The sequence below is a fragment of the Hemitrygon akajei genome, chromosome 5, assembly GCF_048418815.1.
Source record: "Hemitrygon akajei chromosome 5, sHemAka1.3, whole genome shotgun sequence".
Taxonomy (NCBI): domain Eukaryota; kingdom Metazoa; phylum Chordata; class Chondrichthyes; order Myliobatiformes; family Dasyatidae; genus Hemitrygon; species Hemitrygon akajei.
Window position 1 is genome coordinate 148174740 of NC_133128.1, and position 26647 is coordinate 148201386.

A 26647-nucleotide genomic window follows, 5' to 3' on the forward strand; every position below is an offset into this window, starting at 1 on the left:
GTGAGCAGTTTCAAGTTCCTGGGTGTCAAGCTCTCTGAGGAAGTAACCTGGTCCCAACATATCAATAGAGTTATAAAGAAGGCAAGACAGCAACTTCATTAGGCGTTTGAAGAGATTTGGTATATCAACAAGCACACTCAAAAACCTCTACAGATGCACCATGAGCAGTACTCTATCAGGCTGCATCACTGTCTGGTATGGAGGGGCTACTGCACAGGACCAAAAGAAGCTGCAGAAGGTTGTAAATCTAGTCAGCTCCATCTTGGGCATTAGCCAACAAAGTACCCAGGATATCTTTAGGGAGCAGTGTCTCAGAAAGGCAGCGTCCATTATTAAGGACCTCCAGCACTCAGGGCATGCCCTTTTCTCCCTGTTACCATCAGGTAAGAGGTACAGAAGCCTGAAGGCACACTCTCAGCGATTCAGGAACAGCTTCCTCCCCTCTGCCATCCGATTCCTAAATGGACATTGAACCCTTGAACACTACCTCACTTTTTTACAATGTATTATTTCTGTTTTTGCACGATTTTTAATCTATTCAATATACATATGCTGTAATTGATTTATTTATCATTCTTATTATTATTTTGTTATTTTTTCTTCTCTATATTACGTATTGCATTGAGCTGCTGCTGTTAAGTTAACAAATCTCAAGAAACATGCCGGTGATAATAAACCTGATCTGATTCTGAACTCCACCTGTCCAACACTGCAGGCTGGCACCAACAGGAGAGGCCATCCCCAACCGAACCCAGATGCCACTCTACAATGCGAGACTGAGGACTGAGGCATAATCCTAGCTATAACTGAGGCAACACTGCTGCCTCACCACCTGTCTCTTCATCAAACAAGGGAAGCAGGCCTGCGGCAATCAATATCCAACAGGGTCTTGTGATCACAAAAGAAAATTCCAAGACAGTCACTCACAGTTTCACTGCAAGCCCCCTTCGCGCCAACTTGAAGGCGCCAACTCCGGTAGCACAGTCTCCACCTGGGTCAACTTTTCTAAACCCAATCCACCTCACCCGCTCGAATCCCCATGCCTGATGGCCCAGTCGGATCCCCCGGCTTGACGGTTCAGCTTGAAATCGCAGGCCCGATGGCCCAATTCGACATCCCCGGCCTGACACCCTGGCTTGACATGCCTGGCCCAACAGGCCGATTCGCCTCCTCTGAACCGCCAACTGGCTTTCATGACACCCCGGCCAGCTACTCCAAACAATGAACAATGAGCAATGAGTTTTTGTTTCCAACTGACTGATGCACACTGAGTCCCATGTGATCAAACCTTCCAACTACGATGCTGGAAATAGCCAGGACAAGATAGAAGAATTTACATCATAGAAACCTGGCAATCGATGTTCCGCAAAAGCCACCTCTTGAATACATTTCACCTGCACTGTATTCTCCATCCCTTCTCCTACATGTTCTTATACAGTTTTTCCTTGCATGCATCTACGCAATTTGCTCAACTGCTAGTACGGTTGTATTTTTCACATTCCGTTTAAGGAAGAACCGAACAACTTTCAACATATAACACTAGATATTTTCTACCACCGACCTCCAAGAAAGAGCTGTATTACTATATACGCTGAAACAAAATAGACTTCTGTAGGTTTTTTTTTTACCAGATCAAGAGCCGCAGCCAGGATTGAAGCATCAGGGATTGTTCCAGGTTCACAGCAGTTTAGAAGAAATTGGAATCGTTTCATGCCTTGTCTAATGGCCCCAAGGTTCAAGATATTCTTACTCTTGCTTCCTTCCTGACTAGCTTCCAAGTGTTCCTCAAAACTACGACAACCTAACGAAATGTAAAACATCAAATTATCCAAAGTTATATGTGATTGTGCCTTTGTTAAGGGATCATTCTATTAGGTATAGCTAAAAACTGCCTGACAGATCAATTTTCATTCAAGTATATATGAAACTCCAAATAGAACAGTTAATGATCCACTTAATTACACTTCTAACATTCTGGCAAACATATAATGCAATGATAAACAAATGGCTGAGTAATAATTATAATTTTTTTGAGAATATCTTTGAAGAAAATGCCATTTATTAAAATGCTCTTTAATAGTGTTTTTCATTATAACTCACATTTAATCATAGTCCCGCAGAACCATTTCTAAAGCAAACTTCTGAAAATATTTTGGATTTGACCTTACTATCCTGAATGGTCTCCAAATTAATGTCAAAAAGTAAAAATACTTATGCTTAAACTAAGAAAAACAAAATGATTTAATTCACCTGCCAGAAAAATCTAATTGCAAACAATTTGAATTGAGTTAAACTGTAGCAATAGAGACATTTCCAGTGCAAATTTTGCTCTGTAGAATTCACATATTAAACTTAATGTGAAATTTATGTTCAAATAATTATGCCACAGGATAATTTGCTTTTCTCCTGCTTTTTTTTTAAACCAACAATTAATTGGATTGATGTTTAACTGATCAGTACTGGGCAGATATAATAAAAGACAATTAATGTTTACTGAAAAAACCACTGCTCTTTTTTTATGAAAAAAGTAATTTGTTACCATAGGTACCATGTGACATTCTTGTCTCAAACTCATATCTATTGCTGTTTGAAAACATACCTCAGAATTCTCTGCAGTAGATGTTTTGTTGTGCAAAGTACCAGTGAACAAATGCCTATCTTGGCAATTTCTACTTCATTTGAGAAAAAAACTATTAATTTGCTTTTTACCCCAGTAATGATCTCCTCCCTCTCGTTTCCTATACAAAACTGAAGGGAATATTCTTCACCAGAACAGCTTCCACAATGAATGGTAATTACAGGCGTCTAAAACACATTTCTCAGAAGTTAATATGCTAAGCTATAAACTCTGCAGGTAAGTTTTGATTGGATAATTTAAGTGTGTAATTATTTAGTTCAATGGTAATATACAACATCTTTCCATGTAAGAGTACATGTGGTGGTTGTATAAACAACTGCTCTTTTAAAAGGCTCTGAGAGGTGAGACCTACAAATCAATCACCAATCACTGTTTATAGTACATTATACCAGTCATTATACCTATATACCATTTACATTATACCAGTCATAAATCCCTCCATTAATGATTACTTATTTTTGTTAGGTAATGGTGACTTAACCACTGTGCTTTGACTTGAGCAGTTATGAAATCCTGATACCAGCTATTTGATGTCATAATATAAATTTTAAATATCACAATCATAGAATTACTGGAAAATGATCTTCTACTGAATTGATGGCAAAATGTCAGCTTTGATTAAAAAGTCTGCAATGGCATATAATCCCAATGATGAATGATATTACTTAGTAATTGACTTTATTCCTCTGGGAACTAAAATACTTATTTAAAATTTATCTGCTTTAAGTGTTAAATATCATATGTAGTGATAGGCATACATGAAATGAACTACAGAATTTAGTCCCTTTCATGACAATGCATATGTTGGAAATTCAAAGCAATACACACAAAATGCTAGAGGAACTCAGTTGGCCAGGCAGCATCTACGGAAAACAGTAAACAGCCGACACTTCCTGCCGAGACCCTTATTCACAAAGGTTCTCAGCCCCAAACATCAACTGTTTACTCTTTTCAGTAGAAGCTGCCCGGCCTGCTAAGTTCCTCCAGCATTTTGTGTGTGTTCCATCTGATCAGCTGTAGCCGTAGACAATATTCTTCGCTATCCATAACAGCAACAATTTTCATGTCATCCATAGTTAACTTCTAAATTCGTATCCAAATCCGTATCATTAACTAGGGTACAAGCACCATTCCTGCAGTGAACCACTGGTCACAGTTTTCAAATCAGGAAAGCATCTTCCCATCACTACTTACTGCCGGCTCTCACAGTGGTGTGCCGCAGGGATCTGTACCAAAACCTTTATTGTTGTACTCTACAGAATGGTGGATACAAATGTTCTATTATTGAGATTGGAGATAAAACAAAAAATGGTGGTGTATGGATAGCAAAGAAAGTTTTCCAAGACTACAGCACTGACATTCCCTGTAAGTGGCCACACAGGTAGATAGTGAGGTGAAGGCATACTGTATATTCATAGTTTACTGCAAAAAACATAAGAGTTGGGGGGGATCAAGTTGCAAGATTATAAAACATTATTTTGTGCAGTTCTAGTTTCCCACATTATAGGAAGAATAATATTTCACTGGAGAGAATGTAGAGGGATTCACCTGGATGCAGCCTGGATCAGAGGACTCGGGAGAGATTGGTCACCTGGACTTGTTTCCCCTGGAGGAAAGGAGACTGAGAGGTGATCTTATATATAAAATAAGGAGATGCATAGATAGGTTGGTTAGTCAGAATTTTATTCCCACGATAGGAGTATCAAAAACAAAGTTTAATGTAAGAAGAAAGAGTGTTTAAGGGGATTAGATGAGAAAGTCTAACCCCAGAGAGAGGCCGATATCTGGAACTTCCCGTCAGGGGATGTGGTGGAATCAGATATAATCACTACATCTTAGAGGTGTTTTAGGAATCCTAAAATGCTCAAAACCATTATAAAGCTACAAAAGCAAAATAGTCACATCCAAACAAAGAATGGCTTTAATAGGTGCTGTAAATCAGCTGACACTCAGCAGGGAAAAAATAATTGAAATGCTTGGCATAAACTGAAAATCCGTCCACTATATCCACCGGACATAAATAAGATACAACTCTGCAATAGTAGGGCAAGTACCATCTTTCTCTTCTGGATGATGAAGCTTTGATGGATTCCTTCGGCCCGAGCGCCATTTACCAAGTCGCTTGAAGAAGTTCTCCTCTTCATCTCGCCCATCTTCTAGGCCCTCACCTTCAGAAAGCTTTACTGCGCTATTAAATTTCACCTGTGTACAACAGCATTATGAAAGAAAGAATTATAAATTTGTTCATTTGCAGAATTTTAAAATCACTAATTGATTCGGACTCTTGTGACAAAATACATTGCTAATATTGTTCTCATATGACTTTCTTGTTGAAAATAACAAAAGGATACAAATCCATTTCCCACTTACTCCCTCCCCAACCAAAGAATGTCAACTCGAGTGTATGGTCAAATGGAGATTAAGCAACAATATCAAAATAAAAGGAATAATATTCTAATTATTTCAATAACCTAGACTGATTAAAATGAAGAAATGATTGAAAAGTATTCTTCTGAATTCTAATGCACACATGATTCCAATTTTGGTAGGGACACAAAATTCCCATCATTACTATTGGCAGGTCTTGGGTATAGTATGCATGATTAGTGTTTGGACATGCTGATGCAGCTATTTAAAGGTCTGCATCTTAAAATACAGCTGAACTAATATTGTCAGGAATGAATTGCTGGATTTTTATGTCAGTATTCCTTACCGCTTAACTCATTTACTTAATGGATCATGGGGCAGTTTGGGGTAATTTCACTCATCATTTCCTGACTTACATCAGAAAATAAATTAGAATTTAAAACAAGCTTACACATAACCATATGAGATGCACATGTTGTATGGTAAAATGGAATCACAAGTAACATTTTGTTTTATTTTACTTAAAGGATAATTAAAGAGGCAAATGTTATGCTGATGCTTTGTCACTGCTTTAGACAGCAGCACCAGCTGAGAACCACGCCACATAATTCCAACACATCTACACCTTGCATGAAAATTCAAACAGATGTTATACACATTTTGTTTGGAATAGAAACACAAAAAGCTGGCAGAACTCAGCAGGCCAGACAGCATCTATGGGAGGAGGTAGTTACGACGTTTTGGGCCGTCTTATAAGAAATCTTATCCCCACTCGACGATCCCATGTTACTTCACTCCTGATGAAGGGTTTCGGCCCGAAACGTCGTCACTACCTCCTCCCATAGATGCTGTCTGGCCTGCTGAGTTCTGCCAGCTTTTTGTGTTTTTATTGATTTCCAGCATCTGCAGATTCACTCGTGTTGTTTTGAATAGGTTTTATAACATTGGACTGCCTATACCAAAACTCCAACTGCCACTATGCACATTTAAGTAAACCCATAAATCATATCAGTCTATATGATGGAATGTTTTCTGATGAGAATATCCCATTGAAACTGAGTGTGCAGAGCTTGCATTGAAAGAAACTTTTTTAAATGTACTCATTGTTTTTGTAACATTAAAACAAGTTACATATAATGTGTATTTTGAGAGCTAGGATTTAAAATTGATAAGAAAATTCTCCATAGATTGGTTACATGCAATACGAGCATACATTTAAAGTAGAGATACTCCAGCAAGAAGCTAACTTTGAAGTACTTATGGGCAAATAGTTTAGCACCAACTGATATGAATTACAAACATTTATTTGATTACACATTGGAAACTGGACATCCAAAGCAATCAATTAATTGTAGAGCTCCTTCACGTCCTGAAAACACAAACTTATAAAGGAAAAACACTTTCCATGTGACATGAAGTATAAATAAAAAGTTGATTTTGATAGTGCTAATTCAATATAAACAAAAATCAGTTTCTGCACCTTTGAATTCTGGCGTATGAATGAAAGTCTATCCACCGAGCTTATGTCCAAAAGGTCTTCAACGCCATCTGTTAGCCCTGATAATGAAGACCGTTTCAACCAGTTTCCTATTATGACAAACATGATTTTCAGTTATTTCCATAATGTTTTTCCTTTGAAGCACATCTTTATTTTGTAATTATAACCAATCTGAAATGTTAAAATGCTATACAAATATATGCAAAAGCTGCTATTCTTCAAAATTTTCTTGAAAATGTGTCGTGTCACCTACTGTCCAACTTATTTAACGAAAATGGAAGGGCAGAATAGCTTTTACAATCAGTCTCAGAATCAGTATCACTGGCAAATGTCGTGAAATTTGTTTACATCAACAGTACAATGAAATACATGATAAACAGAAAAAGTGAAAAAATAAATTACATTAAGTGTGTGTGTGTATATATGTATGTATATACAGTTAAGTTAAAATGAGTAGTGCAAAAATAACAGAAATAAACAAGTAGTGACGTAGCATTCATAGGTTCAATGTCCATTTAGAAACTGGGTGGCAGAGGGGAAGCTGTTCCTGAATCACTAAGTGTGTGCCTTCATTTCTGTATCTCCATCCCAATGGTTACAGTGTGAAGAGGGAATGTCCTGGGTGGTAGAGCTACTTAGTGATGGACACTGCCTTCCTAAGGTACCATTCCTTGAAGATGTCTTAGATACTACGGAGACTAGTGCCCATATCCTCAACAAAGTTGTCAACACAACTCTCACATTATCCTGCAAAATAATGCACTTTTACAACTTAATTGTTGTCACAGTCCACACTTGAATGCAGCAACTCCCAGAGTAACATTCAAACCTGATCTAAGTAGTACATGACATTTATATCTTACAAATGTCAGACAAAAACAAGTTTAATTTGAATGAGTTTCATCATCTGTTCACCCAATTTTTACATCAATGGCCAAAAGCTTAAATGGATCAATCACATGAACATTGTCTATGATAGCAAATCAGAGTAGCTACAATGATTTGACTGTTGACCCCCTAAAGCCTATGCACCATCTATAAAGCACACTTCAGTGATGCTCAGAAAGCTCTCCATCATCAAAGAAGTATTGGTTTCATCACCACACTGCTTCTCATCTTCAACATTCACTTCCACCAACACTGGCACATCAGGGTGCATACCTTAATCTTCCCCACGAGTAGGATGAACAGGTATCTCAGTTTTAAGTCTTAACATTAATGTCTCAACTTCTTCATGCAGGGCAAATTGATTCACATTCAATTGTTGTTGACTTTATTTACCTATAGGGAGTTTAAGCTTCTTCCGCAGGGAAATTCTCCTGGACCGTGAACGCGAGCGCCTGTCTGTGGTGGTTCCAGAATGAGCTGTTGTGCATTCTGAAGTATCTTGCTCGGACTGGCTGCTCGTATCACTTGCAGCGCTCTGTGATTTAAACATTTTACGCCAAAAGTCCTTTCGACCCAAAAGAGCTCCTGGAATTTGTTCCTCACTGTGTTAATTTAAAAAATTGTTAACAAAAAGATTATAAGATAGGAACAGGAGTAGACCACTTCATCCCTCAATCCCGCTCTGCCGTTCAACATGATGACAATTGACTACCCCATGCCTCAACTCCTCCTTTGTGCTGATAGCCATGACCCTCAGTTCCCCAATGGTTGAAAAATGTATCTACCTCCACTTGAAAAATGTTTAGTGATCTCCCCTCCACAACTCTCAAGGGTAGAGATTCAATACCCTCTTTGAGAAGAAATTTCTCCATAGTCCAGTTTCCCAAGTAAAGTTGATACTGCACACACACACACTGGTTACTGAGAGTGGATAGGAAAGGAACTTCCTTGCTTATAATAGTTGGAAACACTTGCCCTAGAAGTCAACTTCAACAAATGCTTTTATGTATTTTTTTCCCCCAAGGACATGTGGCACTGCCATGAGAGTTTTATCTCTGACTGAAATAGCTCACATTTTGAGGACTACAGTGCTTTATAAAAACTGGCCAGATTTCAGAATTAGGTTTAAGGCAGATCTGATGTTGCATTTTCTTTCTCTTCTGTTCTTTTTATACTTCCACACAGTATCCACAAATTACAAGCGAGTCTGGTGGACTGTATCTTTGCTGCTGAGGATCTGGTGCTATGGGGATGGATTTATGGTGGTCCAGCCACAACAAGCCCTGCCCAAACATTCAACTAGCAATATGGTCCGGCCATACCCCATCTCCTATTGTTAAATACAATTCTGAAAATCTTATTCTGATCCCAAAGCTATCATTCCAAATGCACAGACCGCTCAAATGATAACAGAAATATATATACAGCTGGTTCATTTTACTGAAAGTTCAGACACCACAAAATAATAATTTTGAGCTTAGAGGATCGTACGAAGTCCATCAGCAGCCCATTGGTTTCATAGTGAACTTAAGGTCTGCCTTAGCCATGTGATGCTTTCTTAGTCCAGACCAAATAATACAATTAAACCATAAAACACAAGCCTGGAAATAGTGAATGAATAAAAATACAAAGCAAATAAATACTTTTATCTATTAGACTGTTGGAGATGTTCATGCAATTGCACAGTTCCTAGATGCTTGAAGAAGATAGCGGTTAGCCATTTTAAAAAAATGTCCGAATTTCAGGATGAGGTTACTAACAAATTCAATAGGACTCCTGTGAACCTTTTTGAAAGTGTATGTCCAAATTAGCGATCATCTAAAAAATTCTCTCCTGTGGCATAGTAATTTTGAATAGAGATTATCATTAGCTAATGAATTAGTAACAATACTTATGGACATTTTAAACAAAAAGGATGAGCCCTATTGCTTATGTATTTATGTATTTATTTATTTATTTATTTATTGCTTTACTATTAATAAAAATATAATGGAGACAAATTGAAATTAAGCATTTTTAAAAACCTATTCACAATGATTAATATACAGCTTTAAAAAAGCAACTGAGCATTTGACCGTATAGAGTGGAACTACCTTTTTGCAGTCTTAGAAAAATTTGATCTCGGCCAAAGTTTCATCTCTTGGATCCAATTGCTGTACCTGTGTCCTACTGCTTCTGTTCTAACTAATTTTCAGAAATCCCAAGTATTTAATCTCAAACGTGGCACCCGTCAGGGATGCCCCTTAAGTCCCTTTCTCTTTGATTTGGCTATAGAACCTCTGGCGATAGCATTTCGAAATTGTCCTGAATTGACCGGGATTTGGAAAGGGGGGGTTGAGCATAAAGTTTCTCTCTATGCTGATGACTTATTACTCTTTCTCTCAAATCCGTCTACATCCTTACCTCTAATGTTTTCACTTCTTGACCAGTTTAGCCAGATCTCTGGCTATAAACTCAACTTACATAAGAGTGAACTTTTCCCAATTAATAAAGAAGCACAAGAACTAATATTTCGTGATCTCCCTTTTAAAGTAGTCCATAATCAATTTACTTATCTTGGAATTACAGTCACAAGGAAGTTTAAAGATCTCTTTCGTGAAAAATTTGTCAATCTTTCATATGCTATAAAACAGAGTCTGGTACAATGGTCACCTCTATCTATGTCCTTGGTAGGTCGTATTAATGTTGTTAAAATGTATGTTCTCCCCAAATTTTTATACTTATTTCAATCTATTCCAATTTTTATTCCTAAATCTTTTTTTGATTCCTTAGACTCTATTATTTTGTCATATCTGTGGCAGAATAAGCGCTCTAGAATTAATAAAATCCACCTCCAAAAATCTAAAAAAGAAGGGTGGCATGGCTTTACCTAACTTTCGCTTATATTACTGGGCAGCTAATATACGTTGTGCTGCCTTCTGGTCTTTCTTCCACGGTCAACCCGAGTGCCCTAACTGGGTGGCAATGGAGTTGAGCTCCACTAAAGAATTATCTATATCTGCACTTCTTGGCTCTGCACTCCCTAGCAGCCTGCCCAGATCAATAGCTAATCCTCTGGTCAGACACACTGCGTATATGGGCTCCAGGGGTTTCCAGGGGTTTTCCGTTTCTAGCCCTGTCGCACATAATCACCTTTTTTTACCTACTACGTACGATTCAGCATTCCATGTTTGGTACAGGAAGGGCATTAGACATTTTGAAGATCTCTTCATTAATAATCGCTTCGCTTCTTTTCAGCAGCTCTCCGTTAAGTTCAACCTGCCTAATGCTCACTTTTTCAGATATCTCCAAATCCGACACTTTATTGCTCCTTTAATTCCTAACTTTCCTGAAATGCCTGTGAAAAATGCTATGGACCTATTTCTTTCCATTAATCCACTAGGTAAAGGTTTAATTTCAATTATCCGAGATAAACTAGCAGCCTTACGACGGGCCCCTGTGGATAAAATTAAAATGGCCTGGGAGCAGGATTTAAATATCTCCTTATCCGAGGAGAGCTGGGACTCAGTTCTCAAATCGGTCAACTCAACCTCCCTTTGTGCTCGCCATTGCCTCTTACAGTTTAAGATTGTTCATAGAGCCCATATGTCTAAATCTAAACTATCTCGATTCTACCCTGGCATTAGTCCGCTCTGTGATAAATGCAAGAGGGGCGTGGCCTCTCTCATCCACATGTACTGGTTCTGTCCTAGCTTGGAGAAATTCTGGAAAGATGTCTTCACTACATTATCGGGTATTCTGAATCAGCACCTAGAACCTAACCCCTTAATTGCTCTGTTCGGTTTTTGGGGCGAGACAGATTTATGTCTGGGTCCGACCAAATGCCGAATACTATCCTTTGCCTCTCTCCTGGCGAGATGCTTGATCCTCCTCAGATGGAGAGATGTTGCCCCGCCCACACATGCGCAATGGCTTAACGACATTATGGCCTGCTTGGACCTCGAAAAAATTCATTATTCAGTTCTTAATTCGGATCTAAAGTTCCATAAGGTCTGGGGACCTTTTATCGAGTACTTTCATAACCTTCCTCTTGACTAGGGTTTTTTTTTTTCTTTTTTTTCTTCTTTTCGGTCCCTTGCTTTCAGCTCCCTTTTTTTTTCTGGTAGTAGGCATTATTATCCTCTGTTGCTCAGTGTATTCACAGTCTGGGAGTTTGACTGTCCTGACTTGTGTTGTGGGGATTGGGGAGGACACTAAGCTCACTTGTCTTTAATTTAGGTGCTTTTTTGTTAAATTCTCTTCTTTTGTAGCATATTGTTATTGTATGCATAATCTTGCACTGTATTAATGCTCCCCACTGGGATTTGGGGTTTTTAATTTTGTAAAATGTTTTGAAAAACTAATTAAAAATTTTTTTAAAAAAAGCAACTGAAACATAACATCATTTCTAAATAGTAGATTATTGCAACCATTTATAAACCAAATCATGATGTGTGCATCAGGTCTATGAGGATTTCAAAGTGTACCATCCAACATCATGTGTTCTCACAAATGTTTAGCTGCCACCAAGCCAGCTGGCGTGAGGAATTTCCTGTGAAACCATCTCACTGCTCTCTGGTTGTAAACAATAATTCACCGATTCATTTGGCAGTTAAGGTAATCATTATGTATCTTTCAATTATGGGTGGGGTTTAAAGAATTGAGAGGTGGCACTGCATGCTGTGCAATATTAGTTTTGCACGTGTCACCTTGCACATGCGTGCCATACCTTTGTGACCCCCCCCCCCGTCGAGGCTCTTTTCTCACAGTCACTTATCTTAACATTCTTGTGGTGTGCAGTCTCTGACCAATTTCGCAATTCTGGCTGATGCCACTTCCACAATAAAATAAAATGAACTGATAATTATAATTTCTAGATCATAAGGCCTCTGATGCAATTTAATTTTACAGTTTCCTTTCTCGAGTTTGCTCTGGCAATTGGAGGCTCCATACCAAATGACTATACAGCATAGGAGCAGAGTGCATTTCTCTTCCTCACTTTATCCTGGCTGCCTGCATGACAGATTTATCAGCATGGCTTTCAAGAGAGACAAACTATTTACTTCCAGGCTGAAAAGAAACTAGAACTGTACTGGGACATAGTTCCATTTGCAACACAATGAACTGGTACAGAGCTGGGCTTGAATTCTATCAAGCACCGACTCTTGGGATTATTTTATTCAATAATACTATTATTAATATATAATATTACAGGATAAACAAACAAGGACAACTTAATTAATAGATATAGCCACTCCAAACACACATAACATACAGAAACCAATAACTGAAAAACACCAGAAATATGCAGAATCAAATGAGGAAATGGATAGACTATCGAACATGAACAGGTTATACATTGTCCCAGTAGTAATATCTACATCTGGCATCATCCCTAAGTCACTATGCAATGACATTAAAGAATTAGGCCCTCACAGCAATATTTATATTAATCTCCAGAAAGCCACAATACTAAACCCCATTAAAACAGTCTGAAAATTCCTAGCAATTGAGAAATGAGTGTGTTTGGCTATGCCCATGCCTCAGGCTTTACAGCATGAGCTAGGAAAAAATAAAAATAGTTATAATAATAGCAACAAGAATAACCAAATTTATCATAAAACTATTGAACGAAGCATCCATTAGCACAAGTGAAACACAAAAACACTAATAAATCAAAATTTCATTTCAGTGCACCTCTGCCACCCACAATGAGAGAAAACAACAGAATATTTAAACAACTAAAATCATCAATATCTTTAAAGACCCATTTTGGCCTTGTGATTATTTCTGGCACACCGCTTTGATGTGTGAAGGATACTGGAGGATAAGTTTTAAACGACTTCTTGTCACTTACTGTTCTGGGGTCTGAGGAGGACGACTGGAGATAACACTGCGACATTCATCTGGTGCTGCAGAGGCTTGTGCTTTCTCAGTGGCTGGCCCTCCTTCAGTCCTGCAGTCGACCAAATTCAGATGTTATTACAACCACTTACATGCCAGCCTTTTAGATCATCTATATTAATGTCAAAAAGTTTACTCAGATATATAAAGAGCAAAACAGTGACAAGAGTGGGTTTTGGACCGCAGGAAAATGTTGCTTAAGAGGTAATAATGTATGACAAAGAAATGCAGATGAACTTAAGTGTATCACATCAGCCTTCGTGTTGGAAGACACCAGAAGTTCGGGAGTGGCAAGAGGCAGAAGTGAGTGTAGGTGCTATTACTGAGGAGAAAGTGCTTGAGAAGCTGCAAGGTATTAAGGTATGTAAGTTATCTGGACAAGATAGAATGCACCCCAGGATGTGAAACAGGTAGCTGAAGAAATTGTTGAGGCATTCTTTCAAGAATAACATGGTTCCAGAGGACTGAAAAATGGCAAATGTCACTCCACTCTTAAAGAGATATACACTTGTACAGTGAAGGTTGGCTTACTGGCAGAAGGCAAAGAGTGGGAATAAAGGGGGCTGATTCTGGTTGGCTGCTGGCGACTAGTGGTGTTCAACAGGAGTCACTATTGGGACCACTTCTTTTCATGTTATATGTCAATGATTTGCATAATAGAATTGTTGGCTTTGTGGCCAAGTTTGCAGACGATATGAAGAAAGGTGGAGAGGCAGAGAGTTTGGAGGAAGCAACAAGTCTGCAGAGGGACACAGACAGATTGGGAGAATGGGCAAAGAAGCGGCAGATGGAATCTTGTCGAGGGACAGGAGGAATGCAAACTATTTTCTAAATGGGGAAAAAAAAATCAGAAATCAGAGATGCAAAAAGACTTGGGAGTCCACGTGTGGGATTCCCTGCAAGTTAACTTGCAGGTTGAGTCGGTGGTAAGGAAGACAAACGCAATGGCAGCATTCATTTTGAGAGGAATAGAATATAAGAGCAAGGATGCAGTGCTGACGCTTTATAAGGCATTGATCAGATTGCACAGAGTATTGTGAGGAGTTTTGGACCTCTTGAAGACGTGTGCTGACATTGGAAAAGTTACAGAGCAGGTTCAGGAGAACAAGCCCAGGTATGAAACAGTTAATGGATGATGAGCGTTAGATGGCTCTGGGTCTGTACTTGGTGGAGTTTAGCAGGAAAAGGGAATCTAATGAAGACAGCATCTACACTCCATAGGTCAGAACAAGTGGGATCTCCCACTGGCCACCCATTTTAATTCCACTTCCCATTCCCACTCAGATATGCCCATCCATGGCCTCCTCCACTGATGGGATAAGGCCACACATAGGTTGGAGGAACAACACCTTATATTCCTTTTGGGTAGCCTCCAACCTGATGGCATGAAAACTGATTTCTCAAACTTCCAGTAATGATCCCTTCTGACTTCACCATTACCCATCCCCTTGTTCCTCTCTCATGTTATCTCCTTGACCACCCATCGCCTCCCTCTATAGTGCTTTCCCCTTTTCTTCTTTCTTCCATGGCCTTCTGTCTCTTTCACCAATCAACTTCCTAGCACTTCCCATCATCCCTTCCCCTCCAAGTTTCAGCTATCGCCTGGTGTTTTTCTCTCCCCTCCTCTCACCTTTCAAATCTACTCCTCAGCTTTTTTTCTCCAGACCTGCCAAAGGGTCTCGGCCTGAAACATCGACTGTACTTTTTTCCATAGATGCTGCCTGGCCTGCTGAGTTGCTCCAGCATTTTGTGTGTTGCTTGGGTAAATATCAATATGATTTAGCATCAGGAGAACTTCGAACAAGGGGAGTTAGTTACAAAATAAGGGGTGGATTATTTAACACAGAAGTGAGAAGAAATTTCTTCCTGCAGAAGGTGCTGAATCACTTGAATTCTACACCGCAGAGTTGCAGAAACTGGATCGTGGGAAATATTTAAGATGGAGACAGATCACTTTCTGAAAGATGAAGAAACTGAGAACAATGGGAAATTGGTCAGAATAGATCAACTACGATCATAGTGAATGGCAGGGTTGGCTTGATGGGCCAGATGGCCTACAACTTGTTTTTGCACTTATATTCTCTTCTTACTGAATCAGATTAAATGGATATATAAAACAATTACTGCTTTGTGCTACAATTATTCTTCTCTATTTCCTTACTGAGGTCATTATTTTGTTTCTGAGGGCACAGTATTATAATGACATAATGTGAACCAGATTGACTGATCACTTATCCTAGCATACGATAATTCAAAATTAGAACTGTAAGTATAAAGTCCATGCCCCCTGATTTATTTTGTGATATTAGCACAAAAATAATTATCATATGAAATAACAATTTCTTAAAGTCAACCGATGTTACAATCTCAAAGGTCAAAGTAAAATTTATTATCAGAGTACGTATATGTCACACATACAACCCTGAGATTCTTTTTCCTGCAAGCATACTCAGCAAATCTATAGAGTAGTAACTGTAACAGGATCAATGGAAAAGCAAGAGCATAGAAGACAACAAACTGTGCAAATGCAAATATAAATAAACAGCAATAGATTATGAGAGCATGAAATTACAAGATAAAGAGTCCTTAAAATGAGACCATTGAATGTGGGGGCATCTCAATAGATGAGTGCAGTTATCCTCTTTTGTTCAAAAGCCTGATGGTTGAGGGCTAGTAACCATTCTTGAACCTGAGGCACTTGTACCTTCTACCTGATGGCAGCAATGAAAAACGAGCATGGCCTGGGTGGTGTGGATCTTTGATGATGGATGCTGCTTTTCTGCAAAAGCATTTCGTGTAGATGTGCTCAATGTTGGGAGGGCTTTGTGTGTGGTGTACTGGGCCAAATCCACTACCTTTTGTAGGATTATCCATTCAAAGGCATTTGTGTTCCTATACCAGGCTGTAATGCAGCCAACCAATACACTTTCCTACGTATCTATAGGAGTTTGTCAAAGTTTTTGATGACATATCGAATCTTTGTAGACTCCTAAGTAAGCAGAGGTGCTGTTGTGCTTTCTTTGTAATTACATTTATATGATATCTCTTTGTGATAACTAATTCTAGTATGGTAATGAAACAGGAATTCTTTCAGTATTTTAGTGTTCCTTAGTGGTAATTATTTTGATGGGAAGAAATGCAATGTCAAGTGATATATCTCTGGAAGAATGATTTGAATGACAAAGCATTTGGTTGCCAATCTGAACTTAATGTTTCTGTAAATAGCTATTAAAGTGACTCCATTTTGGTCACTCAACACACTGATACGATTCACAAGAGTATGCCTCGGGATTCTCTTCAGAATAATTGCCTGTAAAATGTGAATAATGTTTAATCAAAGGCATCTATCTGAGATCAATTAATAAATCAGCCTCTTGCCAGATTTCCAGCAACTTTATTTTTCAGTTTAAATGGTGAAAATATGGACACTATTATATTGCAGCCACTTGAAATTGTAATTAAGTTTAAAGTTTAAAGTACACAGCAAGTGCCAAACAATAATGAATTTCTATGAACAAGGAAATTAGTTGTATGATCTATAATTTCCAGGAACATTTATTTCAAAGATGTGCCATCATTATTTCACTGAATCCTGGACCTATTTTTGAATGCACATAACATCAATTTCAGACAAACTCCCCAGTCATATGAGCAAATCCTGAGAATGAGGTCAGGAATATACCACATGCCAAATAGGGTTAGGCCAAATTCATTTTTAGGTCATAAAGTGGACAATATTAAATTAAACTTTTAACCAACAGGGGATAATATAAATGAATTGTTCACTTGAATATTGCCATGATAACACTGCATAACATGAATATACTTCTTGCCTTATAAGGACAAAATTGTTAAGCTCATTAATTACACAACACACTTTCAGATTAAGACTACATCAGTTGTTAGAAATTTACAGCCACTATTAAGGATTAGATTCTTTGGAAGATGTAACAGCTGAATACCTTTTGCTGACAGACACTTTCTTTTCCTCAGTTTCTTCAGGTTTCTTACCAGGTGTTACCTTTTCTGCACTATCTAGAAGAGCACTGAGTGTCACTCTTCGAAAAACATTCCCATGAGCTTCTTTGATGAATTGAACAAGCTGACGAATGTCACAATAAAGACCCTGCAGCAAAAACAGCAACAACTTGTGTTTGTGTACAAAGCTATAATGTAGTAAGACTAAGATAATTCCCAGAAACATAAAAAACAAAACAGGCACCAGCACATAAGGAATATTAAAGCAGATTATCAAAAACTTGGTCAAAAGTGGGATTGTGTTGGAAATGAGCACTTCCTTTACCATTATTATTTTTAGAGCATCTGGATTTTCAATAAACCACAAAAATGATCAAGGTATTTCTTTAATCGACAAGGCCCTTGTGGAAAATAATTTACAAGTAAGTTATTGTGAAGTGATTGGTTATAATGATAGTGTCAGATTTCCAACAAATTGGTTCCAAAAGAGATGCTCACCAGATTCTCGGCGCTATGCAATTCATGTGTAGTTGATGCACATCGGGTGATGAGAGGTTTGAACATGCAGCTCACAATAATTGCTTCCATATTCCGTGTAACTGATTTACTGTCGCCAGTTGTAAAATTATTTCCAAACCCAGCCTTGTCTAAACATACAGAAAATACCAATGAATGTTTTATCTTCAGAATCCTGTTTCACATCCTTCTGACCTATTCTAACCCAGGCTTAATCTTCATAAATCTCCCTTACTCATTCCCACTGGTCAGCAAGTAACTTACAGTGGATTCCAGTTGATCAGGCCATTGGTCAACAGGGGCAGCCGCTTATTTGGGTCAACTCTTAAAGAACAGATTCTAATCAAGAAAATAGCTGGGATTTATTTTGTTTAATTGGAACACCATGATGTTTAATTGAGACAGGAGACTGTTGCTGAATAGTTTTTAACTAGAGTCAGATGCATGTACTCGTGGGGCTGTTAGATACTACACCGTGCTTAGAGCAAGCAGTTTTTAAATAGTGTCATTTGTGTGCACTTGTGTTCAAAAAGCAGTGATTTTTGTCACAGGTAGCTGTGGAGAAATAAGCAGTAAGACAATTCAGAGCTGTTTTGCTCACTGCGGTTTCAAGCATTCAGGCTTGGTGATGCCAGAAACGGCCTGAGTGAAAGTGAAATCATTTCACTACTTCAGGTTAGGAAATATAAAGAATTTGAAGGTCTTAACAATCATTTAGAATATTGCAATGAAAATGAAAATTTGAAGGCTGCAATCGTCGATAGCATTGTATGTGCAGTCCATTGTTTACACTAGTGTCTGCATTGATTTTGTACATCTTCAGTTAATCAAAAGAACATGGCAGTGTACACTGGATGAACATTAGGAACTCCTGCTGTTTTATAGATAGATAGATATTTTATTCATCCCCATGGGGAAATTCAACATTTTTTCCAATATCCCATACACTTATTGTAGCAAAACTAATTACATACAATACTTAACTCAGTATAAATATGATAAGCATCTAAAATCACCCTCTCAAAAAGCATTAATAAATAGCTTTTAAAAAGTTCTTAATAGTTTACTAACATACATTGAATGGTAACTTCAGCTCAATCCTAACCCCGGCACTTTAACATATCTTACCCCTGGCCGAGACCCTTCGTCAGGAATAACTGAAAGGAAAGATAGTAAGAGATTTGAAAATCTTTCCTTTCAGTTAGTCCTGACGAAGGGTCTCGGCCCAAAACGTCGACAGTGCTTCTCCTTATAGTACTGCACTAGGATTGGTAGTGTTCTAATTTGTTCTGTATTTCATTTCAATACATAATTTGTTATTCAGTTAAACAGTAGTTTGTTTTTAAAGTATCTTTTTAACTATTTCCATGAAACTTTGGCTAATTGGGGAGAGCCACTTAATTGAGCCAAAATATATTGGTCCCAATGTGTCCCAGTGGATTAATTTCTGAATGAGACAGCTGTAGGCCTTAATGATATTTAAGATCTGAGTGGAAAGTACATGTGAAACTCCATTGATGAAGATGTCAACAAGGGTCTGAAAGTCTAACAGAATTTGAAAATTAGTGAATAAGGGTATCACAGGAAAAGTTAAAACATGCAAGACACTAGAAACTGACCTACTGTATGTATACAGTAAACCTACCACAATAGCATACATTTGCTGTAAACTGTTCTGAAATTTAGATTTATGGATACCAATCAAACCAAACTCTGGAGTACAAGGCATCTACACTTCTATTTTGTGCATTTAACACAGACAGTAAAGAAAGATTTTATTCACAACCAAACCTTTCAATGTACAAAGCAATCTAAACCATTGCAAAAAGAGAAATGGCCCCGTAGATGGCAGTTCTATGTAAACATTCCTATGCTCAGTGCATCTTGGAACTTTACTTGTGAAGTACAACATTCATAAATGAACTGGGAGTCAGACCTCATGCTCAACTGCTAACATGAGATGAGTAGCTAAGCTGCAAACACATTGGCCTCTCAGTTTTAGCCTAGCCAAAGCTGGCACCACTGCTTCATTTGACTGGGATTGCCAAACTTAATTGAGAGAGATAAATTCAGGTTAAATTTTTCAGACACAAAATGCCGGTGGAACACAGCAGGCCAGGCAGCATCTATAAGGAGAAGCACTGAGGACGTTTCGGGCCGAGACCCTTCGTCAGGAATAACTGAAAGGAAAGATAGTAAGAGATTTGAAAGTCTTTCCTTTCAGTTAGTCCTGACAAAGGGTCTCGGCCCAAAACATCAACAGTGCTTCTCCTTATAGATGCTGCCTGGCCTGCTGTGTTCCACCAGCATTTTGTGTGTGTTGTTTGAATTTCCAGCATCTGCAGATTTCCTCGTGTTTGCTCTTTAAATTTTCAGATTTTTGTTGTTCATATTTGTAAAAATTTAAAGTAGTTTCATCTATTTCAAGAAAATATATTCTTTTATTTTTAATTGATTAAACCCTTTTAATCATTTATGCCCAGGCACAGGATAAGAAGGTATTTCACCAATTCAGTTTGACCATCTCTGAACAATAAGAAATAACTTCATTGCAGCATTCCTGAATAATGCCTTGCAATCATAACCTGACTCTGGCAACATCTTTCTCATTACCTCCTGTATTTAGTGAAAGAGTTAAATAAAAAATTCTCTCCTATAGTATGCTTCTCATCAGAGCCACACCAACGGCTGGAGTAACCAAAGCATCATGCAACTCCCAGCTGATCAAATCTAAATACCCTAATTTTTTGGGAAATGTATAGACGTCATATAAACTTTAAAAAAATTTACTTGAGGAGAGGAGATCCACTTCTTGGGAATTCATCAATAAAGTAATGCAGGCATATTTTTAATATCAGAAGTTTTAGATCCTTCATGCTGCTAAGCTTCAGGGAAGATTATCATCATTTATTTAAAAGTCACATGGGAATTCTAAGTAGTTCCCTTCTGTGTAACAGGAAAAATGTTCGTTGCAGATCTCAGGAAATAAATATTATTTACTCATCTTCAAGAAGTAAAAATTGATTAAAATTCAGGGAAAAAGAATTCTGAGTCACTCATCAATTGTCAGGTTTACAGAAACATACCATCAGGCTTTCTTCTTAATTTCCCAAATGTTGAAGATACAACAACCTGATGCATGAACAAATCCATGTTTCTTTTTGATTCCTCACATATTTCACTGAATTAGTGAATAAATTGGAATGAAATAGTGAATAACTTAGCTAGAAACTTTATAAACATATGCTTCTATCATTTCAAGAAGCTTAAAGAATACAGTGAAGGAGAAGAGAAAAAAGCAAATTTTTAAAAGGAACAGTGGATATCATTACAATTTTAAAAACAGACAGAGGAAGTAGCTACCTTGAAAACAACGGCATATAACCAAACCCGATCGGATATCTGAAAAGCAAAGAGAAAGCTACTGGAAATCTAAAATTAAAAAAAAAAGTAATAGCAATATTCAGCAGGTCAGGGAGCATCTGTAGAAAGAGCTAGTCAAGGACCTGAGACATTAACTGTTCCTCTCTCCATATATGATGCCTGAGCTGCTGATTATTTCTAGCACTTTTAAAAAAAATATTCAAATTATATATATATATACCTTGTAATTTCTTTAAAAAAAATATTCAAATTATATATATATATATACCTTGTAATTTCTTTAACATAAAGAAAAGAAACATAATATCTCAAGAGTACTTACTGTCAGTAACTGGTTCCATACAAAACCCAAGCAAAGCATGCAAAAAATCCACTACGTTATTCAATGAATCCTTGTTTACATACTCTCGTAGAGTTTGTCGAAACTGTACTTTGCTAAGTTTGTACAATCTTGTAAGGCAGTTCTGAGCCTAAAATAATTAATACATTTCAATATAAATGATCTTTTTTAAAAATCATCGTAGAAGTGTCATGCTGCACTGAAAGATTATCAGAACAATGTAATTTATTCCACTGAATAAACAATGATAAAACAATGAATGATTTAAAGGTAAATTACCAGATCTGAATTCCATTATGAATGAATTTTCACATTGCTCTTTAAAAATAGCAGTTTACATTCAGTTCAGTGGCAGGACTGATGTTAATATCTTCAATTCGTTTTAAAACAGACACAAACACTGTGTTTAAATTTGGATGAATCTAAAGTAGCCCTAATTATAATCTACCTTATCATGAGGTTAATACAACAGTGATGAAAACTCTACACATCACTACCAAAAATTATCTTCAGTTCTATCAATAAAGAGACATTTTTGGCAACATATACAGTAATATAATTTGCTATTTGTACTCATAAACAGAATTCACGTACTTGAAGGCGGAGACGATCTCCTGACAGGCCACGGTGTCCTTCACCACAACCGTACGCACATCCCAACGATTTTATAATTTTGATGAGCATTGTTAATGTAAGTTTATGAATGTTCCCCGGGACATCTTCCTCCTAAGTAAATATATGTACAACTTAGTACTTCAATGAAAGAAACTATTGCAAATGAACACAAAATGTTGGAATACAAATTGATTCCTCATAGAGAACAATTGGAGAAAAATATTCTAAAAGTTCATATAGTAACAAGTCTTTTGTACTTCCACATAGAAATGATATTTTTGTTAACAAAACTGTATATGGTTAAGCATTTGGCAAAGAACCTTCGAAATAATTTTGATCATATAAAAGTCAGATATCTTCTTCCTTTTTTTCTAATTCTACTCTTGATGGTTGTTGCTTTTACTGAATTTTACTTCACAAATGTTGAATGCTCTCAAAGGTACGTCTTCAATAAATGGTTTTTCACATGTAACAAAAACTGCTGTGAATTGAATTTTGGTAAATCATTTGACTGTGTGGTGTATTTCAACTGAGCCAGATCCTGTGTTCTCCAGTTATTCATAAACACTTACTAACCAGTAGGAGTCATATGTCACAAAAATGGTGATGTTAACTACTTTAGATTAGAGGCATTGGTTTTACTACCTAACTTCTCAAGAGCACATTTATTTTAAATTTGTATCAGTGAGAGTTTGGGCTGAAATAGACTTTTATGACAATGTTCTGCTGCATTCCCTTGTCTTGTGACAGTGGACTCAGCAGGAAAGCTGGGCTTCTACAGACTTCATTGCTCCCAGCCTGAGGAATCTACCTGCTTAAGTACTAAAGTAACTGAGATAAATCAGTAAACTGGCAAAATGGATATTCAGAATCCTTTATTTTACCAAAAAAAAAAGGCTGCTGAAAGAACTTGGTGGGTCAAGAAAGCATCTATGGAGAAAAATAGACAGCTAACTCTTTGGGTTGTGCCCTTTTTAAAAATTTATTTAAATATTGTCCATTTTTTTTAGCCATGAGTGTTTTTATTTTATAGTTAATTTTCAACATCTTATATGATCTTTTACTTATCAAGTATCATCTTTTTGCAAGGTACACAGATATTTTCAAATGTCTTTGACATTCATGTTCAATTTCAATTTTAGCTTTGAGATCCAGAGAGTCTGGGGAATGGGGCCTCACCAACTCTCAAAGTCTTGCTGCAACCGTAGCCAGTGACTTGCATTGAAATGGTCCCTACCTTCCCCAGTGCTCAGAGCTCCAAGGTTGTGACAAAGTTCACACTGGAGGAGAAAAAACATGGTCCAAGGGCAAGTGGTCAATTATTTTAGGTCACCAGATCTACTTCAACATGTTCTGAAATACTGAAAGGAACAGTGTGCCAGTGGTAAATCCAACTAGTTTTGAAATATGTTATCTCAAGAACTAAAAGCAGCTTAAGTTTCTAAATTACAGGTTATTACTTTCATTAGAAGATGTACTGGTGAACGGCCTTTTAGTACATCTGCTTAAACAAAAACATTATCCGAAAGGTTCTTCATTTGGCTTTTTTTTTATTTGAAAGCAGCTTAAAACATGAATATTTCTCCAGTTTCTTTGTAGGACCACTACACTTGCAATGTAATGTCAAATCATAGCCCCCATTTAACAATGACTACACAGTAACAATTCAAAGTACCTAATTTCTGATTAGCCCAAGAATGAAATGCTACATTTCACAAGTTTGAAACTTTTATACTCTGAACATTGTAAATAATAACAAACCTCTAGACTTCCGCTTTTTTTGTTTCCATCGTCTCCTCCACCACCTCCTCTGCCTCCACTTGCAGCCGCACTTCCAACCCCTTCCTCTGGTGCAGCTGGAAATGCACTGGATGACCCTCCTGGCGCTCCTCGCTGGTGATTGGCTGCATCTTTCTGCCACTTGTCACCTACATTATTCTCCTTATTTTCTGCAGTTTTGTAATTCTTATCCACTAATTGAACTACATCCAATTGCAGCAAGAAGTCTATAATGTTTAGCCCAACGTCACATATCCGAGAACTAATATCATGGTTAAGCACCATAAACAAAGCTTTCAGAATGACCTAAAAGATACAAAGAACATCTATTTACAAATTCAATGCCAGAAATTGTCACAGTTCACACATCTGAAGGGTCAGAGGCAGGCTTGGATCATGTTGATTTTGACAGCCCAATTTAATCTTTGTTACCATACAACTGCAATTAAACTCAAGGCCACATTAGCACAATTATCCTACAGAGCTAAATGTCCAGGAGCAGCAACTAAATAAGATCATACGACATATAGCAGAATTAGGCCATTCGGTCCATTGAGTCTGCTCTGCTATTCCATCATGGCTGATTTATTATCCCTCTTAACCCCCTTCTTCCTGTAAGCATTAACACCCTAACTAATCAAGAACCCATCAAACTCCATTTTAAATATACTCAAAGCCATCTGTGGCAGTGATTCCAGATTCACCACTCTTGCTAAATAAAATCCTTCTCATCTCTGTTCTATATGGATGCCCCTCTATTCTGAGGCTGTGCCCTATGATCAAAGATTCAGCCACTATAGGAAACATTCTCTTCACATCCACTCTTTCAAAATTCATCAGGTTTCAATGAGATTTCCCCCCCCCCACCATTCTTCTAAAGTCCAGCAGGTATAAGCCCAGAGCTATCAAAAGCTCCTCAAACATTAATCCTTTCATTACCCAGAATCACTCTAGTGAACCTCCAATGCCAGCACATTTTTTTGTAGATAAGGGGCACAAATCTGCTCACAATACTACATGTGCTCTGGCCAATGCCTAATAAAGGCACAGCATTACATCCTTGCTCTTATGTTCTAGTCCCCCAACATGTATGCTACCATTGCATTTGCCTTCTTTACCACGGACACAACCTGCAAGGGAAGACAAACCTCAGGGTTGTATCCTACATACATACTTCAAAAATAAATGTACTTTGAATCTTGAAATTAATGTCTAGGGAATCTTCCGCAAGGACTCCCAAGTCCCTTTGCACCTCAGATTTCTGCATTTTTTCCCCATTTAGAAAACAATTTATGCATTTATTCTTTCTACCAACGTGCATAACCATATACGTCCCTACACTATATTCCATCTGCCTCCTCTTTACCCATTCTCCCAATTTGTCTACGTCCTTCTGCAGACACCCTGCATCCTACACACCAAAGTCACACACACAAAATGCTGGAGGAACTCAGCAGGTCAGGCAGCATCTATGGAAATGAATAAACAGCTGAAGCTTCAGGCCGAGAGCCTTCTGCAGGACTGGAAAGGAAGAGGGAAGACAATGAAATAAAAAGGTGAGGGGAGGGGAAGTTGGATAGCTAGAAGGTGATGAATGAAGCCCGGTGGAATCCGATAGGAGAGGAGAGTGGACCACAGGAGAAATGGAACGGGGCCGGGGGGGTGGGGGGGGGTGATCTCCAGATAGAGATGATAGGTAGGTGAGAAAAGGTAAGAAGTCAGAGTGGGGAATAGAATAAGAGGGAAGGTGGAGGGGGAGTGAAATTGGGTTTTTTTTACCAGAATGAGAAATCAATCTTCATACCATTCTCAACACTACCTGCCCCACCACCTATCCTCGTATCATCTGCAAAATTGGCCATAGGGCTATGATTTTCAGTCAACCAAATTATTGACATATAACATGAAAAGAGGCGGCCCCAATACTAAACCATGCGGAACACCACCAGTCACTGGCAGCCAACCAGAAAAGGCCCCCTTTATTCCCACTCTTTGTCTCTTGTAATCAGCCAATCTTCTCCCCATGCTAGTATCTTTCCTATAATATCATGGACTATTGCTTGCTAAGGAGTCTCATTTGAAATACCTTGTCAAAAGTCTTCTGAAAATACAAACAAACAACATCCACTGACTCTTCTATGTCTATCCTGCCGGTTAATTCTTCAAAGAATTTCAACAAATTTGTCAGCAAGATCTCCCCTCATGGAAACCATACTGACTTTGGCTTCCAAGTACACCGAAATTACACCCTTAATAATGGATTTCAATGCCTTCACAACCACTGATGTCCGGCTAACTGGCCTATAATTTCCTTCCTTCTGCATCCCAACCCCTTTCTTAAATAGTGGAGTGGCATTTGCAATTTTCCAGCTTTCTGGTTCCATTCCAGAATCTAGTGATTCTTGAAAGATCATTACAAATAACTGCACAATCTCTTCAGGTATCCCTGGGGTGAAGTCCATCTGGTCAAGGTTGCTTGCCTACCCTCAGGCCTTTCAAGTTCCTAAGCACTTTCTCCTTAGTAATAGCAACTACCCTCACTTCTGTCCCGACACTCAAATTTCTGGCATACCACTAGTGTCTTCCACAGTGAAAACTGACACAAAATGCTTATTAAGTTCATCCGCCATTTCTTTGCTCCCCATTACTCTCCAGCATCATTTTCCAGTTGTCCAATATACACTCTCACCTCATTTTCACACTTTATATATCTAGAAGTACTTTTGCTATCCACCTTTATATTATTGGCTAACTTACCTTC

At 37.9% G+C, this 26647-nt stretch overlaps 1 protein-coding gene across 6 annotated transcripts in view; it reads right to left on the minus strand.

Annotated features, from left to right (window-relative positions):
• Positions 1-26647, minus strand: part of unc80 (unc-80 homolog (C. elegans)) — a 214181-nt gene that overhangs the window by 122381 nt on the left and 65153 nt on the right. For 4 of the 6 annotated variants that reach the window (XM_073046799.1, XM_073046798.1, XM_073046796.1 and 1 more), the window contains exons 13-23: positions 23869-24192; positions 22087-22218; positions 21475-21622; positions 21132-21170; positions 17751-17899; positions 17237-17400; positions 13228-13326; positions 7785-7993; positions 6486-6592; positions 4693-4840; positions 1629-1801 (exon numbers count right to left, since the gene is read on the minus strand). In XM_073046799.1, the coding sequence (XP_072902900.1) occupies positions 1629-1801; positions 4693-4840; positions 6486-6592; positions 7785-7993; positions 13228-13326; positions 17237-17400; positions 17751-17899; positions 21132-21170; positions 21475-21622; positions 22087-22218; positions 23869-24192 (1692 nt within the window). The remainder of the gene's footprint in view (positions 1-1628; positions 1802-4692; positions 4841-6485; positions 6593-7784; positions 7994-13227; positions 13327-17236; positions 17401-17750; positions 17900-21131; positions 21171-21474; positions 21623-22086; positions 22219-23868; positions 24193-26647) is intronic. The other 2 variants (XM_073046802.1, XM_073046797.1) reach the window with 1 other exon arrangement.